A 19697-nucleotide genomic window follows, 5' to 3' on the forward strand; every position below is an offset into this window, starting at 1 on the left:
TGCAAGAGCCTCGAATTAGAGTGAGCAGGGCCAGCCAATCAGAAAGCGAGAACAAAATCTGCTACAGGCACGGAAATACGCTCCCCGGCCAAAAACACACTTGCAAATGGGACAGCTGATGGGATGGAAAAATACGCCAGCAGGAATAATTATGCTAACTGCCCTAAACCACACAGCTCCGTTAGCAAATACCCTCACGGGCCACTTTATTAGAAACGCCTACTACCACCTTTGCTTCCTCTCATCATAAAATGGACATTAAATTAGATGCTGCAAACATCTACAGCTTTCAAAAAAATTAAGAGATCAGTTTCTCTTATTTAAATATTTATAGGTAAATATTTGAGTAAAATAAACATTTTGGTTTTATTATATAAACTACTGATGACATTTCTCCCAAATTCCACATAAAAATATGATCATTTAGAGCGTTTATTTGCAGAACATGAGAAATGGTCAAATTAAAAAAATATATGCATTCCTTTCAAACCTCAAATCATGCAAAGAAAACAAGTTCATATTCATTTAGAAACAACAACAAAACTAAAGTTTTATCTAAAGAAATAGTTCATAATCAATAATTGGTAGAAAATAGCACAGATTACAAAAGAATAACACAGCTGATCTGCTTAAAGTTTTGTGCCAGCAGTGAAATAAGGTCACCCAAAAGCAGTGTGTAAGACTGGTGGAGGAGAACATGCCAAGATGCATGAAAGCTGTGATTAAAAATCAGGGTAATTTCACCAAATATTGATATTTCTTTGCATTATTTAAGGTTTGAAAGCACAATACCTTTTTCATTATTTTGACCATTTCTCATTTTTAGCAAATAAATGCTCTAAATGACAACATTTTTATTTGGAATTTGGGAGAAATGTTGTCCGTAGTTTATAGAATAAAACCACAATGATCAATTTTCTCAAATATATACCTATAAATAACCTAGAAACAATCAGGGAAACTGATCATTTTGAAGTGGTGTCTTCTTTTTTTCCAGAGCAGTTTATTAAATTATACTCGTTTGGAGTTTTGGCTTTTATGTAAAACTATAGTGCATCTTAAAATAATACAATATCATTGAAAAGTTACTTTATTTCAGTAATTCAGTTCAAAATGTGAATAGATGTATTACACACAGAGTGATCTATTTAATGCTTTTATTTATTTTATTTTTGATAATTATGGCTTTTATCAAGCTAAAAAAGAAAAAAATCTGTGTCTCAGTTAATATAAAAATTATATAAGACCAATTGATACTTTTGGCAGTGTGGGCAGTGTGCCAAATCCTGCTGGAAAATGAAATCCACATCTTCATAAAAGTTGTCAGTAGCAGAGGGAAGCATGAAGTGCTGTAAGATTTTGTGGGAAAACAAAACTGCACTGACTTTAGACTTGATAATAAAACACAGTGGATCAACACCAGCAGATGACATGTCTCTATATCCAAACCATCACTGACCTCAAACAGCTTGAGCTGTGTGTCTCTCCACTCTTCCTCCTCCAGACTCTACTTCCTTACAGCACTTCCTTACATGCTTCCCTCTGCTGACACTTATATGGAGATGTGGATTTCATTTTCCAGCAGGATTTGGCACACTGCCCACACTGCCAAAAGTAGCTTTCCAGTGTAGAGGCTGATACTACAGTAAATAAGGGGACAAACCCCCAGCTAGTAGCTATGAATTCAGGAGAAATGCTGAAGGAGCAGGTGTCTAAATATTTTTGGACATGCCAGCTGCCCTCCTTTACTCTAGAATAGAGAAATCATCTCCAGCAGCTAACGAGTGTGTTCTCCAGTTACAGAAACATCTCCATCTGCCTCGGGTAGAGAGAGAGAGAGAGAAAGAGATAGAGATAGAAAGCAGGAGAGAGAGAGAGAGGAAGGGAGGTAGAGAGAGAGGGGAATCTTGTGTCGGGATTAATGTGGCATGTCCAGGAGGCAGTGCCACGTTTAAGAATTCATCAAGGTGTCTCGGCTCTCTGGGTAATTAACCCCACCATTCCTCCTCTACCTACTCCACGCTCATCCCTCGCTCCATCAGAGTGCTCTCCAAAACAGCTCACAGTGTCTCCCTGGACGAGAGTGAGGAAAGTACTCAGCCTTCCGGATGCTCTTGCTGTGTTTAGCCGTGCTAATGTACTTTAATGCATGATAACATACAAACCCCAAATCTGGAAATGTTGGGACCTTATGAAAAATGATGATGAAATAAAACCTTCATTAAAAAACAATTTTGTGCAAAGAAAGATTGGAAGGGATTTGCGTATTTCTCCCTCTACAGTGCATACTATTATTAAACCATTTAACTAATCCTGTGGAAATGCAGTGTTTTAAAGGCAAATGCAATAGCCTAAACTAAACACCCATTATCTCTGTTCCCTCAGGTGACACTGCATCACGAAAGCTCCCATGGAGACAATTTTCGCCTAGTTCTTTTCTTATTATTGAATCATTATCACTGACCTCATTTGGGGTCTAACCCGTGTCGTCAATGTCACGGTTCAATACACTACTGCTGCCCAGGCTAGTGAATTGGGACACGGACGGGAAAAAAACACCCTTATAAGGAGATAAGGAGCTCAAGAACGGGCGGATAGACGCGAAGGGGCAGAAACTAAAGTCACGCCAACGTGACAGAGAGACAGGGGAGGAATATAAACAAAAGCTTGCCAGAGAATCATTATATATATATATATATATATATATATATATATATATATATATATATATATATATATATATATATATATATATTATTTTTTTTTTTTTTCCATTATTGTTCATTATAGTTTAAACAACCTCACGGGCCACCTACTGCCGACCCCTGTACCCCAACACATGTTGCTCTTAGGGCCAAGATTTTTAACAAGACAGTGCAAAACCACATGCTGGACACCAAAATGTAACATGGTTAAAGACGTGTTTGCAGGAAGAACGAGAAAAAATAACACCTGAAACATTTAATCACATGGTATAATCTGTGTGTGAATATCTTTTAAGTATTGTGGAATGCATGGATTTTTATTATGACATTTTTAGAATTAAACAGTTACAAAAGGCTTATTAGAGAAAAGCACACAATGTGTGTCTATATGTGTGTTTTTGTGTGTGTGTGTGTGTGTGTGTGTGTGTCAGTCAGGAGAAGGGCGATGCGTGAGTTTTCCTAATGATGTGACGCTGTGATTTAACGATCATTACTCTGCTGGAACCTGGCTGGCTGCGGATTGTGTGTGTGACACCTGTTGGTGTGTGTGTGGGGGTGGGGGGGGTGTATGTGTGTCCACATGACAAAGGAGGTGAAGGGAAGGACATTTGTGTGTGAAGGGAGGTGCATGCATGCGTGAGCGAAGTGTGTGTGTGTGTGTGTGTGTGTGTGTGTCCTGGGGGAAGGATAAATGAAACACTTGCACTAAAACACACACACACACACACACACACACACACACACACACACACACACACACACACAGACACAGGTTCCATCTCCCTCTTGCACACTCTTTTCTGTCTCACCTACAGGCTGCAGCTGATAGGTCGATTGTGTAGCCAAAATCTCTAGGGCATTTTAGACTCCGCCTCTCAATGCCCTGAGCCTATAGGATTGTGTGTATGTGTAATTATGTGTGTCATAAAAAGAAAATGGAGTTAGGGTTATATTCAGCGTTGCATGATTTTCTTCACATAGATGTCATACATACATATATAGGAATCCAGTGTAACAGGAGAATCAGCCAAAACATTAAAACCAGTAGTTGCCAAAAGTGTGCAAGGAAAGACAACTGGTGAACCAGCAACATCAGGGTCATGGGGTCCAGACTCATGAATGCTCATGTAGGCTCCGCCCACCTCACGACTTAAGCTGTCCATACACTACACAAAGTCTGACACCCTCTCACATCTAAAGACTCGTCACAGAATTTTTACTCACACTGACTAAGATTTTACAAAGACTGGGGATCACTAACTGCAAGACTGCAACTAGATTCTTTCTGAGATTATTTCTCATCATGCTTCTGGTGGAGTTTACATACAATATATATTACATATATAACATTTAAAGTGTACATCAATACTGTGATTTATAAGAGACTCACAACTTTTGTCCCCATTAACAGTTTATTTTTCTGCAACACTGTTAGTTCCTTATATTTTTTTAATACACACTAAGAAAAGTAAGTACAGGTACAAAGCTTGTCGCTGGGGCTGTACCTTATATTGAGGTACAAAAAAGTACCTTTCAGTGAAAGTCCTTTTTTGTACCCATGGTTTTTGTGCCAGTAAAGATTATAAAGATTATAAACATTATCATCAACTAAATATGGCTCAAAAACTTGATGATCCAAAATTGTCTGGCTTTCAAATAAAAAAAAAAATATATTGTTCATTAGTACAGTGATGCAGAATACTGAATGTACCCTTTGGCTGGTTAAATGGTACAAATATGTACTGATTTCTGTTAGAAATTACTTTGTACTTCAGAGGTAACAAATCTGACCCTGTAAAGACCAATATTATACCATTGAGGATACAATTATGAAGAGTGTACCTTTGAGTACAAAAAAGTTCAACTCGTCCTATAAGCTTCATTACCCCCCATTTTTTGCTACAACCTTAGCAAAGAATTACAATTTCACTGCTATACATTTGCCTTTGTTTTAGATAGAAATAATGCAATAAAAAACATCATTCTTGAAAAATGCGTAATTATTAAACTTGTTTGTATTAAAAATAACACTGCACAATACGACAAAGTAGTGCAACATAAAATGACATTAAATATAGTGACTTTAAAGTGCTACCTGTATTTACAATACTGTACATATAAATATAAGAACCTCATAAGACCTGATAACTGTAAAATGTGTTCTGTTTAAATCGTTTGCACGTGAACAGTCACGTGAAATATATTCTTGCCTCTTCCTGTAGCTCTCCTATTGGCTGTTGAGTTCGTTCATGTCGTGTTTCAAGACTTGCGATAATATTAAATGCAACTGACTTGAACTTTCAGTCGTGCCAGATGACCCGACCGCAACTCGACTGCAGCTCGACTCTAGCCAGACTCACACAGGAAATTTGTCTGCGACTGTGAAATCGTTTAAAAAACGTTAGGTGTAAAGCCAGCATTACAGGGCATTTTAATAATCTTAAAGCTCACCTTCCGTCGTTTTTTTCTTTCATTTTAAAATGTCTAGTTGTGGTCTCTAGTATGAATGAATGACGTGAGCCGTTTTTGTAAAAAAAAAAGTGCTCAGGTGTCTCTGTATAGCTCTTTTTTAATGGACTGTTTTAGGGGTGTGTCCAAAATGACCGGATTCCAGCTTTGCTCATGAATATTCATACATGCAAACAGCATGCAAATATCTCTCCTCTGATTGGCTAGGAGCACTGCGACGCCCCTCCGCCGCTCTGCCGCTCACTGCCTCCCACCTCCTAACTGATGAGCGGTGATGTTGCGTCGCTTCAGCTCCGCCTCTGGGAGTTTCTCGAGCCAAGGTGGGCTGGTCTGTGAGTTTCTGCCTACGTAGGCAGAAAGATAATTCAAAATTCACCCGTTTTTCGGAGGGGGGGAGGGGGGATTTCTTTGCTTAGCTCCTGCAGACAATGGGGGCTGCAAAACAGTTTAATGTGCAGGTGTACACATTCAACTCGGAGAGACCTACTGTATTCCACAAAAAACAAGAAAAATCGGATTTTCGCGGAAGGTGAGCTTTAAAGGATCCTACTGTAATATTAGTATCGGTACACATTAATAACACAGAATACCTTCAGCATTCAGTCTTGTAGAGAGGCAGCTGTTTATGACAGGTTATGGTTAGTTTACTGTAACATTAAGGTACTGCTTCTAACTGTGATTCTGTGCTTCAGCATACTGTGCCGGGCTAGGTGATTGCCCCTGTACTGAACACAGCTGTGCTGTCTGGCGTTTGCCACAGTGGAATTGAACTTTCACAAAATAAAGAACTCACAAGTCTGGAACACTGAATCCCACAGCACTGTCTGTGTCAGTCAGAGTGATCTAGTTAACTGTGGTAAAAATATACACATGTTAACAAAAAAGATATGACAGTCAGAAGTTGATAGCTGGAATGAAATAAAGCTGTATAATGGAATTTTGAATATAAAAATGATATAACTATGTATTCTAAGTATTCACTCACCCATCCAAATCAATTAACTCCAAATAAAAAACTGATCATAGATCAAAACAAGCATCTAGTCATGTAGACTGCTTCTACAAACATTAATGAAAGAACGGGTCGCTCTCAGTTGTGAAATTTTCTCACTACTAAATATTCCACAGCCAACTGTCAGTGATATTACAACACAGTGGAAGCGTAAAATAACAGAGCGGGGTCAGAGGTTACCTCAAGAACAGCAGAGCGTAGAGAGCTTTATGGAATGAAGAGTTTCCATGGCTGAGCAGCTCCATCCAAGTCTTGCATCAGCAAACACAATGCAGGCCAGCACAGGATACTTTTAGCAATATATTGTATATAAGTGATTACAAAATTTGAGTAAAAGGATACGTTAATTGGGGAAAGCTGTACAGTTGAAAGAAGGCTCTAGTACCCTGTTGGGCTCCTCTAGCCTGAATATGAGATGAATATGGTTGAACATGGAGGTATACAGTTTCTGTATGGCATCCTGCAGCACTATGTGGTTGCTATAGTGCTGTAGGGTGGTCACCATTGTATCCCAGGGGGATGCTGAGGTGTTACTATGGTATTACTTGGTGTTGCTATTACACCATTACTTACTATGGTGTTTTGCTATGGTATTATTATAAGTAGTTACTAGGTGTCCGCTATGGTGTTGCTATAAGTGGTTGTTATGGTATTATGTTGGTTGCTAACCATCCACCTGTTTCTATCACTTAGGCAAATAAACTGCGCACTAAGACCCTGAAGAACACGCTGAACCCAGTGTGGAACGAGACACTGATGTACCACGGAATCACAGCAGCCGACATGACCACAAAAACCCTCAGGTACAATCTGCAGTCTGGATGGGATTAGGTGTGAGAGATCAGGTGTGTGGGAGATCAGGTGTGTGAGATCAGGTGTGTGAGAGATCAAGTGTGTGAGAGATCAGGTGTGTGAGAGATCAGGAGTGTGAGAGATCAGGAGTGTGAGAGATCAGGTGTGAGAGATCAGGTGTGTGTGACATCAGGTGTGTGAGAGATCAGGTGTGAGAGATCAGGTATATGAGATCAGGTGTGAGAGATCAGGTGTGAGAGATCAGGTCTGTGAGATCAGGTGTGTGAGAGATCAGGTGTGAAAGATCAGGTGTGTGAGATCAGGTGTGATAGAGATCAGGTGTGTGAGATCAGTTGTGATAGAGATCAGATGTGTGTGAGATCAGGTGGGAGAGATCAGGTGGGAGAGATCAGGTGTGATAGAGATCAGGTGTGGGAGATCAGGTGTGATAGAGATCAGGTGTGAGAGATCAGGTGTGTGAGATCAGGTTGAGAGATCAGGTGTGTGAAAGATCAGGTGTGTCAGAGATCAGGTGTGTGAGATCAGGTGTGAGAGATCAGGTATATAAGATCGGGTGTGAGAGATCGGGTGTGAGAGATCAGGTGTATGAGAGATCAGGTGCGGGAGATCAGGTTTGAGAGATCAGGTGTGGGAGATCAGGTGTGATAGAGATCAGGTGTGGGAGATCAGGTGTGGGAGATCAGGTGTGGGAGAGATCAGGTGTGTGAGAGATCAGGTGTGAGGGATCAGGTGTGAGGGATCAGGTGTGAGAGATCAGGTATGTGAGAGATCAGGTGTGTGAGAGATCAGGTGTGTGAGAGATCAGGTGTGAGAGATCAGGTGTGTGATAGATCAGGTTGAGAGATCAGGTGTGTGAGAGATCAGGTGTGTGGGAGATCAGGTGTGAGAGATCAGGTGTGGGAGAGATCAGGTATATGAGATCAGGTGTGTGAGAGATCAGGTGTGTGAGAGATCAGGTGTGAGAGATCAGTTGTACGAGAGATCAGGTGTGAGAGATCAGGTGTGAGAGATCAGGTGTGTGAGAGATCAGGTGTACGAGAGATCAGGTGTGTGAGATCAGGTGTGAAAGATCAGGTGTGGGAGAGACCAGGTATATTAGATCAGGTGTGTGAGAGATCAGGTGTGTGAGATCAGTTGTGCGAGAGATCAGGTATATGAGATCAGGTGTGTGAGAGATCAGGTGTGTGAGAGATCAGGTGTGTGAGATCAGGTGTGAGAGATCAGGTGTACGAGAGATCAGGTGTGAGAGATCAGGTGTACGAGAGATCAGGTGTGTGAGATCAGGTGTGAAAGATCAGGTGTGTGTGAGATCAGGTGTGAGAGATCAGGGGTGTGAGATGAGGTGTGTGTGAGATCAGGTGTGAGAGATCAGGTGTGTGAGAGATCAGGTGTGGGAATTGTTTGCTGTCTGTTGAGCCGAAGCTGCTGGTGTTTCTATTGTTTGGGCGGCAGATCCCTCGAGTCTCTTAGCTCACCTCGTTAATCACTCTGAGAGCATATGCTAATGATGAGAACACCATGCTCCACTTCTGTGTGTGTGTGTGTGTTTGTGTGTGTGTGTGTGTGTGTGTGGTTGTGTGTGGGTGTGTGTGTATCACTGCTTTAGGTATTGAAGTCAAACACACCCCACTTTTCAGGATTACACACCACAAGAGAGAAAACAGGCGCACTCAAGTGTGATAGAGTGAAAGTGAGAGATGGAGACAGAAAGGCATGAAGTGCAGAAAATAGAAAGAACTTCACCTCCTCCTCCACCGCCCAAAATAGAGAATGTTGCCAAACAAGTTCACTAATAAATTTACATATTTAAACTATAAGTTTTGTTCTTAATAAATATGACAAATAATTGGCAACATGCCACTGCCTGAGGAACAGTCCAATTAAATATTAATTATTTGATAATTATAACAGTCTACTTACACCCACGCATCCACCTTCAGCTGACCCTTTCTTATTAACCTATAAAACTATAAATATTAATGTATATACTTTTTGCACCATATTATTATTTTACAGTGTTTACAGAATGTCTCATTTTATTCATTTGCATTCTCTTATATTTGATGAGAGTATGTGTATATGATGAGTCACAGGGAGAGTACAAGAGAGAGAGACAGCACTAGAGAGAGAGACAGTGTGAGAAAAAGACAACACAAAAGAGAGAGACAGTAGGAGAGAAAGACAGCATAGGAGAGAGGCCATGTGAAAGACTGCGAAATACACAATGCAAGAGAAAGTAAGACATTGAGAGAGAAGGATAGTGCAAGAGAAAGAGAGACAGTGCGAGAAAGACAGACAGCGCGGGAGAGAGAGACACTACGAGAAAAATACAGCATAAGAGAGGAACAATGTGAAAGACAGACAGTGTGGGAGAGAGACAGTTTGAGAGAAAGACAGCGAGAGTGAGACAATCTGAGAGACTGCAAAATATACAACAAAAGTGAGAATCAGTGTAAAAGACAAACAGCGCAAGACAGAAACAGTGTGAGAGAAAGACAGCATAAGAGAGAGAGAGAGACAGTGTAGGAGAAGTACAGGATGGGAGAGACATCCAAATACACAATGCAAAAGAGAGAGAGAGACAGTGGGAGAGAACGACAGCGCAAGATAGTGAGACAGTTGGAGAGAAAGACAGCATGGAAGAGACAGCGTGAGAGAGAGAATGTGAGAGAAAGAAAGAGAGAGACAGTGTGAGAGAAAGACAGCACCAAGAAGAGAGACAGTGTGAGAGAAAGACAGCACCAAGGAGAGAGACAGTGTGAGAAAAAGACAGTGTGGAAGACTGCAAAATACACAATGCAAGATATAGACAGTGTAGAAAAGAAACGGTACAAAACAGAGACAGCACAAGAGAGAGACAGCACAGTTGAGGGCAAGCAGAAGAGGGAGACAGTGTGAAAGACAGACAGCATGGGAGAGAGACAGTATGAGAGAAAGACAGCATGAGAGAGAGAGACAATAAGAGAGAGTCTGAAATACATAATGAAAAAAGAGACAGTGGGAGAGACAAACAGCACAAGACAGAGAAAGAGTGAGGGAGAGAGAGAGAAACAGTGGGGGAGAAAGACAGGACAAGAGAAAGAGACAGTGTGAGAGAAAAACAGCACAAGTGAGACAGTGTGAAAGACAGACAGCATGGCAGAGAGACAGTATGAGAGAAAGACAGCATGAGACAGAGAGACAATGTGAGAGACTGTGAAATACATAATGAAAGAAGAGACAAAGAGCACAAGAAAGAGACAGACAGAGCAAGCGAGAGAAACGTGGGAGAAAGACAGTGTGAAAGAAAGACAACATAAGATAGAGACAGTTTGAGAGATACAGCCCCAGAAAGACAACATAAGAGAGAGAGACAGTATAAGAGAAACAGCACAAGAGCAACAGAAAAGCAAGAAAAAAAAATGTGTGCAAGAGAATGATTGGTCTCATTTGTTCAAATCAATAAATAATTATAGAGATATTGGTCAATTTAGACTATTCATAATATTGATCATTTGTCCCAAACTATATCTTTTTTTATTAAATCACAATGGTGTGTATGTTTTGGTCATAATCTTATGTCCTAATTGAATTGATGAATCAGTTTAAATTCCTCTGTGGATATGTTGGCCTTTAAAGCAGTGAGGGTAACAGTAATGAGTACTGCAGCTGTTGTTGGGGGGTGTGGTGTCAGTAGTTTTGGTGGGTTGGTGGGTCTGGTGTTGGTGTGTTTGTCAGTGGGTGCAGTAGAGAAGGAAAATGCCCACTCCTGCCCCCTTTTCACGCAGTGCCCTGATTTCTATTGTTTATGTAAGAGTAAAAAGTTAAAAAGTGGCTCCCAGTCTTTAGTGAAGTGTGAGGAACTGGACCCAGGCCCAGAAAACATCCAAGCATTCAGAGGAACCAGCTCAGCCTCCACTGAGTCAGCAGCAGCAGCAGCAGCAGCTCCGGCTCAGGCGAGAACAGTTCACACCTCGAGCCGGGCGGAGCAGATAAAGCTCCATATGGCTGAATCTGATGATTCTGCAAGAGTTAAAGCGATAGTTCAGCAAAATAAAGGAAACTTAATTTAAATCCAATTTTACCTTCAGTGATCACAGCTCACAGAATCAATCAGCCTGTTTGTGTTTTTTAGACTGGTGATGGTAGTTCTGGTGTCGGTGGGCCTGGTGTTGGTGGGTCTAGTATTGGTGTCAGTAGGTTTGGTGTAGTTAGGTTTGGTGTCGGTGGGCCTGTGGTTGTCGTTCTAGTTTTGGTGTCAGTAGGTTTGGTGTCGGTGGGCCTGGTATTGGTTGGTCTAGTTTTGGTGTCAGGAGATTTGGTGTCAGTGGGCCTGGTGTTGGTGGGTCTAGTGTCGGTGGGCCTGGTGTTGGCAGGTCTAGTTTTGTTCTCAGTAGGTTTGTTGTCAGTCGATCTGGTGTCAGTGGACCTGGTGATGGTGGGTCTAGTGTCGGTGGGCCTGGTGTTGGCAGGTCTAGTTTTGGAGTCAGTAGGTTTGGTGTCAGTAGGTCTGGTGTCAGTGGGCCTGTTGTTGGCAGGTCTAGTTTTGGTCTCAGTAGGTTTGTTGTCAGTCGGTCTGGTGTCAGTAGGTCTGGTGTTGGTGGGTCTGGTGTTGGTGGACCTGGTGTTGGCAGGTGTAGTTTTGGTGTCAGCAGCTTTGGTGTCAGTAGGTCTGGTGTTGATGGACCTGGTGTTGAAGGGTCTGGTTTTGGTGTCAGTGGGCCTGGTGTTGGTGGATTTGGTGTTGGAGGGTCTTGTTTTGGTGTCAGTAGGTTTGGTGTCAGTGGGCCTGATGTTGGCAGGTCTAGTTTTGATGTCAGTAGGTTTGGTGTCAGTGGGCCTGATGTTGGTGGGTCTAGTTTTAGGGTTAGTAGGTTTGATGTAAGTAGGTTTGGTGTCAGTGGGCCTGGTGTTGGCATGTCTAGTTTTGGTGTCAGTAGATTTGGTGTCAGTAGGTCTGGTGTCAGTGGGCCTGGTGTTGGCAGGTGTAGTTTTGGTGTCAATTGATTTGGTGTCAGTAGGTCTGGTGTCAGTGGGCCTGGTGTTGGCATGTCTAGTTTTGGTGGCAGTAGATTTGGTGTCAGTAGGTCTGGTGTCAGTGGGCCTGGTGTTGGCAGGTGTAGTTTTGGTGGCATCACAAAAATATTTCAGTAGTCTATCAAAGCAGAAAGAGAGCTCATGTTTTTTTTTATGAGAAAAAAATTAGAAACTAGTGAAAAAAAGTTTCAGACTTTTTCTTTGGATGTTTCAGACACACCAATAAGCTGTTTATTTTCTAAACAGAACAGCTTTAACCAGCCTCAGGGGGCATCGACATCATCTTAGCAAGTCTACAGCACACAGAGTGAGACACAGTGAAAGAGAGAAAGAGAGAGAGAGAGAGAGAGGGAGAGAGAGTGAGAAAGAGGGAGAGTACTGATGAGTCTCTCACCTGTCCAACTAAGTGTTTATGAACAAACATAACCTCAGCATAAACAATCACATGAGCAAATAAAGGGATTTTCAATAAAGTGGCCAGTGAGAGACAGCGTGAGGTAGATGTTTTAAAAATGAGAGTGAGAAAGGGAATGAAATTTAGAGAGTAAGGAAGGGAGAGTCAGATAGAGAGAAAGATTTAAAGAGTAAAATATAGAGTGAAATGTAGAGAGTCAGCTTCAGTGAGAGTGATGGAGAGAGTCAGATAGTGAGAGTAAGATTGAGAGAGTGAGATACAGAGAGTCAGTCTGATAGAGTGGGATAGAGAGAGTAAGGTGGAAAGAATGAGCTGGAGAGAGCTAGATTGAAATTGATATATAAAGAGTCAGATTGAGAAAGTGAGGTGAAGAGTGATATTTTAAGTAGAATTATGACAGGTGGAGAGTGAGTTTGAGAGAGTGAGGTGTAGAGAGTGAGATGTAGAGTCAGATTGAGAGAGTGAGATGCAAAAGTGTATAATAGAGAGTGAGGTGCAGAGAGTGAGATGTAGAGAATGAGATGTGAAAAATGAGGTGAAGAGAGTCAGTATGGGAGAGTGAGAAGGAGAGTCAGATTGAGAGAGTGAGATATATAGAATGATATGTAGAGAGTTTGATGGAGAAAATGAGGTGTAGGGAGTGAGAAAGAGGTGGAAAGAGTCAGTATGGGGGAGTGAAATGTAAAGAGTGAGATGTAGATTCAGATTGAGAGAGTGAAATGTAGAGTCAGATTGAGAGAGTGAGATGTAAAGAGTGAGATGTACAGTCAGATTAAGAGAGTGAAATATAAAGAGTGAGATGTAAAATCAGATTGAGAAAGTGAGACGTAGAGTCAGACTGAAAGAGTGAGATGTAGAGTCAGATTGAGAGAGTGAGACGTTGAGTTAGACTGAGATGTAAAGAGTGAAATGTTGAGTCAGATTGAGAAAGTGAGACATAGAGTCAGATTGAGAGAGTGAAATATAAAGAGTGAGATGTAGAGTCAGATTGAGAAAGTTAGATGTAGAGTAAGATTGAGAAAGTGAGACGTAGAGTCAGACTTAGAAAGTGAGATGTAAAGAGTGAGATGTAGAGTCAGATTAAGAGAGTGAAATATAAAGAGTGAGATGTAGAGTCAGATTAAGAGAGTGAAATATAAAGAGTGAGATGTAGAGTTAGATTAAGAGAGTGAAATATAAAGAGTGAGATGTAGAGTCAGATTAAGAGAGTGAGATGTATAGAGTGAGATGTAGAGTCAGATTGAGAGAGTGAGATGTAAAGAGTGAGGTGTAGAGTCAAATTAAGAGAGTAAGATGTAAAGAGTGAGGTGTAGAGTCAGATTGAGAGGGTGAGATGTATAGTCAGATTGAGAGAGTGAAATGTAAAGAGTCAGATGTAGAGTCAGATTGAGAGGGTGAGATGTAGAGTCAGATTGAGAGAGTGAGATGTAAAGAGTGAGATGTAAAGTCAGATTGAGAGAGTGAGATGTAGAGTCAGATTGAGAGAGTGAGATGTAAAGAGTGAGATGTAAAGTCAGATTGAGAGAGTAAGATGTAGAGTCAGATTGAGAGAGTGAGATGTAAAGAGTGATATGTAGAGTTAGATTAAGAGAGTGAAATATAAAGAGTGAGATGTAGAGTTAGATTAAGAGAGTGAAATATAAAGAGTGAGATGTAGAGTCAGATTAAGAGAGTGAGATGTAAAGAGTGAGGTGTAGAGTCAAATTAAGAGAGTAAGATGTAAAGAGTGAGGTGTAGAGTCAGATTGAGAGGGTGAGATGTAGAGTCAGATTGAGAGAGTGAAATGTAAAGAGTCAGATGTAGAGTCAGATTGAGAGGGTGAGATGTAGAGTCAGATTGAGAGAGTGAGATGTAAAGAGTGAGATGTAAAGTCAGATTGAGAGAGTGAGATGTAGAGTCAGATTGAGAGAGTGAGATGTAAAGAGTGAGATGTAAAGTCAGATTGAGAGAGTAAGATGTAGAGTCAGATTGAGAGAGTGAGATGTAAAGAGTGAGATGTAGAGTTAGATTAAGAGAGTGAAATATAAAGAGTGAGATGTAGAGTTAGATTAAGAGAGTGAAATATAAAGAGTGAGATGTAGAGTCAGATTAAGAGAGTGAGATGTATAGAGTGAGATGTAGAGTCAGATTGAGAGAGTGAGATGTAAAGAGTGAGGTGTAGAGTCAGATTGAGAGAGTGAGATGTAAAGAGTGAGGTGTAGAGTCAAATTAAGAGAGTAAGATGTAAAGAGTGAGGTGTAGAGTCAGATTGAGAGGGTGAGATGTAGAGTCAGATTGAGAGAGTGAAATGTAAAGAGTCAGATGTAGAGTCAGATTAAGAGAGTGAGATGTAAAGAGTGAGGTGTAGAGTCAAATTAAGAGAGTAAGATGTAAAGAGTGAGGTGTAGAGTCAGATTGAGAGGGTGAGATGTAGAGTCAGATTGAGAGAGTGAAATGTAAAGAGTCAGATGTAGAGTCAGATTGAGAGGGTGAGATGTAGAGTCAGATTGAGAGAGTGAGATGTAAAGAGTGAGATGTAAAGTCAGATTGAGAGAGTGAGATGTAGAGTCAGATTGAGAGAGTGAGATGTAAAGAGTGAGATGTAAAGTCAGATTGAGAGAGTAAGATGTAGAGTCAGATTGAGAGAGTGAGATGTAAAGAGTGAGATTAAGAAAGTGAGACATTGAGTTAGACTTAGAGAGTGAGATGTAAAGAGTGAGATGTTGAGTCAGATTGAGAAAATGAGACGTTGAGTTAGACTGAGATGTAAATAGTGAGATGTAAAGAGTGAGATGTTGAGTCAGATTGAGAAAGTGAGACGTAGAGTCAGACTGAAAAAGTGAGATGTAGAGTAAGATTGAGAAAGTGAGACGTAGAGTCAGACTGAGAGAGTAAGATGTAAAGAGTGAGATGTAGAGTCAGATTAAGAAGTGAGATGTTGAGTCAGACTGAGAGAGTGAGATGTAGAGTCAGACTTAGAGAGTGAGATGTAAAGAGTGAGATGTAGAGTCAGATTAAGAAGTGAGATGTTGAGTCAGATTGAGAGAGTGAGATGTAGAGTCAGATTGAGAGGGTGAGATGTAGAGTCAGATTGAGAAAGTGAGATGTAGAGTCAGATTGAGAAAGTGAAATATAAAGAGTGAGATGGGGATAGTCAGTATGGGACACTGAGATGTAGAGTCAGATTGAGAGAGTGAGATGTAGAGTCAGATTGAGAAAGTGAGATGTAGAGTCAGATTGAGAGAGTGAGACGTAGAGTCAGATTGAGAAAGTGAGATGTAGAGTCAGATTGAGAGAGTGAGACGTAGAGTCAGATTGAGAAAGTGAGATGTAGAGTCAGACTGAGAGAGTGAAATATAAAGAGTGAGGTGGGTGTGTTTGGGGGTCTCAGCTGAGGTGATGTAAGAGTGTGTATAAATATTCAGGGTGAGAATAGTGTGAAGCTCAGTGACGCTGAAGGTGAGGTGAGGAGTGTGCGGTTGGGAATGATATTCAGAGACATGACTGAGACTGGCACAGAAAAACATCAGTGCACTGTGCACTGGTATGTGTGTGTGTGTGTGTGTGTGTGTGTGTCATGCTGGTGCTAACATCTGTTAGGTATGACTAATACAGAGGAAGTGGAAAGCACTGCAGATCCTGTGACTTCTGTGAACTCTCTCTCTCTCTCTCTCTGTCTCTTTCTCTTTATTCCACGTGTTTATGCCGTATGCCTTAAGGCAGAAAACATATGGTAATAATGATTAGAACAAAAATAACACTAAATAAAAAATATTGAATAATATAATAAATCCAATAGAAATCAATAATAATAAAACAGCCAATCAGTTGCATGGTGTTGGCGCTGACTGATGTGAGAGTGTGACTTCCAGGTCAGTGGTGTAACAGTGGTGAGCATGTTACAGGTCAGTGATGTAACACAGTGATGTAATGTAACAGTGTTTATACAACAGTTAGTTCCAACCTCACAATCTGATTGGTTGAGAAGTGATCTAGCCGTGATGATATTAACATCACGGCCTTCTCACACTAAACTTGTATCTCTCCGCCGACGCGTTGCCGAGTAACGGCGTATATACACAGGACACCCGCAGCAGCGTCAGCTTAGCACAGACTAGCGCTCAGCCGCGGCATGCTCGCCCGCAGCGCTGGCTCGTCTTTCGTGGAAAAAAGGGAACGAAAATCGCTCAGTTAATGCCGTCTAACAGCCAGAACGCTAACCAGCCAGGCTAAGCTAAGTTAATGCTGAGCTAAAGCAAGCTACGCTAACCTAACCACAGTCCAGCCAGCTGGCTAAAACCAACACCACCCAGGAAAATAAGCAGAAATGCTAAAATTCGCGGCTTTCACCTGAAGACGACTCCACGGAGCAGGAGAGGAGAGTATTAGTGTTATTTCACGCTCCTAACGTTACCATATTCACTATTCCCAATTTTGCTTTCAAGCTAACTTTCGTGGTGTTAGTCTGCCTGAACCATACAGTTAAGTTGTGGTGGAACTACTTTTTGGCGGAAGGCACAGTTCATATTAAAGCATATTCAAACTGAATTTCTTAAAGTTCTTTGATTTATTTTCTTTATTTATTTAGTACAAAAAGAAACTGTTGTATAAAAGCAATAGAACACTCAAAGTCGTGTGTTATCGCGAACAACATCACGGCTGTGATGATCTACAGCACTCGCCTTCGGCTCGTGCCTGCGAGCAAATCACAGCCGTGATGTTATTTCGCGATAACACACTCCCTCTCGTGTTCTATTGCTTAAGTAAACTATATGTTACAAGTCTGTGTTGTTTTGATGTGGAGCGTGTAGGAGTCAGCAGTTAACAGTGAGAAGTTGTTGGAGCTCTGGAGAGTTTTAGTGGTGTTTATACAGAAACTCTAAATCAAAGTCATGTTCTTTTATTTCTGGTCAGTTTGGTCCAGAGTCAGGTACAGAACCCTCAGGGCACAGTCAGGACATGTTTAAAAGGTTACAGTTATTACTCTCACTCTGCTGCTCTATTTAAAGCGATAGTTTGGCAGAAAATCAAACATGCCCCCAAGTTTCCCCAATTTTCTCTCTCTTTCTCCCTCTCTGTTTCTCTCTCTGTCTTTTAGTTCAGTGGTGCTTTATTGGCATGAATACAATTATATACACCATTGCCAAAGCATTTAACCCTTGTGTGGTGTTCGGGTCTGTGGGACCCGTTTTCATTTTTCATCAAATAATACAAAAAAAATATTTTTTCCAACTCATACTCATTGGCATTGCCCCCCCCCTACACATTTATATTACATACAGTCTGTTTGGCCAAGGGCTAATAAACATTGCTGCATTTGTAAATTTGAAACTAAACAAATTTTCTAATCATATCTTGAGTTTAATTCATTTTCTTTTATATTTTATTAAAAAACTAATAAAAAAAACTTTTTGAAAGAAATGTAACATAAGAAAGGTAAAGGGTAAATATTAACCATGTAAGCTGTTTATATTGCTTGCAATTTAGGTGAAGCAAGCATGTGTAAAGCATTTTAATGTAGAATTGCTTAATTTTGCTGAATTAAATACAAGTAACAAAGTAAACGAGTAACAAAAATATGAACACCACACAAGGGTTAATAATACAAGTAAACAAATATAAAAGAAAATAATAATAACAATAATAAAAGAAAGTAATAATAGTAATATTAAAAAGATTTAAGGGTCGATAAAGGAAGTAAGTATTAAAAAGTCTCTCTCTCTCTCTTTCTGCAGGCTGTGTGTGTGTGATATGGACCGATTGGGCCGTAATGAATTTATCGGCGAGGTCCGAGTGGCTCTGAAGAAGCTGACCGAAGGAGAGACCAAACGATACAACATGGGTTTAGAGAGAATCACACAGGTACGGTAATGCCTCATTATTTAGTTACTCTAAATACCTAATAATTCTATAACATATTTTTAGATTTTTTTAAAAACATACTTCTTAATCTATTTACCTGTTTTAAATGTTTGTACATCATGTGGATGTGATTTCTGTCACTTATTTATTCTATTTACACAAACAACCATCATTACCACCCACTGCGCTGTACACTGTGGGTGGTAATTCCTTCTAAGGCATACATTTTACCCTGTGGATCATATATAATATTAAATACACACACAATTTCAGAAAAGAAACATCCTATCCATCTGCACACACCATCAGACCTCACTCTAACTCCCATAATACACCTGTCCAAACCATAAGCACACTGACCACTGACACTGACAAGATTACACCTCACAATGTATACAGGTGTAAGTGTTCCCAAGCTGTCCCTTTATGGAACACTTCATGATCAGTTAACATGCAGCTGTCCCATAACCTTTGGCATGCCACTGTATAATGCCTATTGAGTAAAGCAGGAAATAATATAACATGAAATTTCCTTAAAGCAATTTCAAATGAGAAACATTTACTTTCTCAGATAGGATTTACAGTGTACAGAGTACACTGGTGAATCACTTTTCAGACACTTTTCAGACACTGGGACTCTCCGTACTAAGACCACCAGGTACCGGAACAGCTTTTTTCCCACAGCCGTTATACTACTGAACTACCTCTTAATATCTGATCTGAACAATAACGACAGACTGTACTTCAACACACACCAGTAACACACAAACTCTACACTAATTATCAGCTCTTTTTCCGTTATATATTCTGCCCACTATTGTGTATATACTGTGTAAATCTACTCTGTTTATAATACATACTTAGATTATTTATTTATCCTGTTTATACCACTTCATGTTTATAATCTATTATAGTCTATATATTTATATTCATAATAACGTAGCTACAACATTTAATAATTTATTGTACATTTGTAATATACATATATCTATTTATTTTCTTTGTTTAGCTCTTCTGGATGGATGCAAACTGCATTTCGTTGCTCTGTACTTGCGACGTGTGCAATGACAATAAAGTTGAATTCTATTCTAAGGTGTTCTTTCTGTGTTTGTCTTCCAGACCCGAGAGGGTAATAATCAGACTGTGGATCAGACATCCCAACCAGCAGAGGAAGAGGTACACTTCACTTTGTAACACAACACAAACATATCAGAATGTAACTGTCACTGTTTTTTTTCTGGCTCTCCTATGTGTTTTTTTAATTACATGCTCCCCTACACATGGCCCTGTGTTCCTCCCGTATTTCCGCTTGAGTCTATAGTGTTTTCATCTGTGTTTATTTTGTAACTCCGCCCCCATTGTTACCTATCCCCAGGTGTTTCTTGTTTCCTGTTTCTGTTTCCTGCGTGTATATTCATAGCCCCTT

At 40.5% G+C, this 19697-nt stretch overlaps 1 protein-coding gene across 1 annotated transcript in view; it reads left to right on the forward strand.

The window, feature by feature from the left end:
* doc2d (double C2-like domains, delta) overlaps nucleotides 1-19697 on the forward strand; it is a 54802-nt gene that overhangs the window by 14626 nt on the left and 20479 nt on the right. The window contains exons 5-7 of the mRNA XM_022670836.2: nucleotides 6880-6989; nucleotides 18145-18271; nucleotides 19391-19447. Coding sequence (XP_022526557.1) covers nucleotides 6880-6989; nucleotides 18145-18271; nucleotides 19391-19447 — 294 coding nt within the window. The remainder of the gene's footprint in view (nucleotides 1-6879; nucleotides 6990-18144; nucleotides 18272-19390; nucleotides 19448-19697) is intronic.

The sequence above is a fragment of the Astyanax mexicanus genome, chromosome 12, assembly GCF_023375975.1.
Source record: "Astyanax mexicanus isolate ESR-SI-001 chromosome 12, AstMex3_surface, whole genome shotgun sequence".
NCBI classification, from domain to species: domain Eukaryota; kingdom Metazoa; phylum Chordata; class Actinopteri; order Characiformes; family Acestrorhamphidae; genus Astyanax; species Astyanax mexicanus.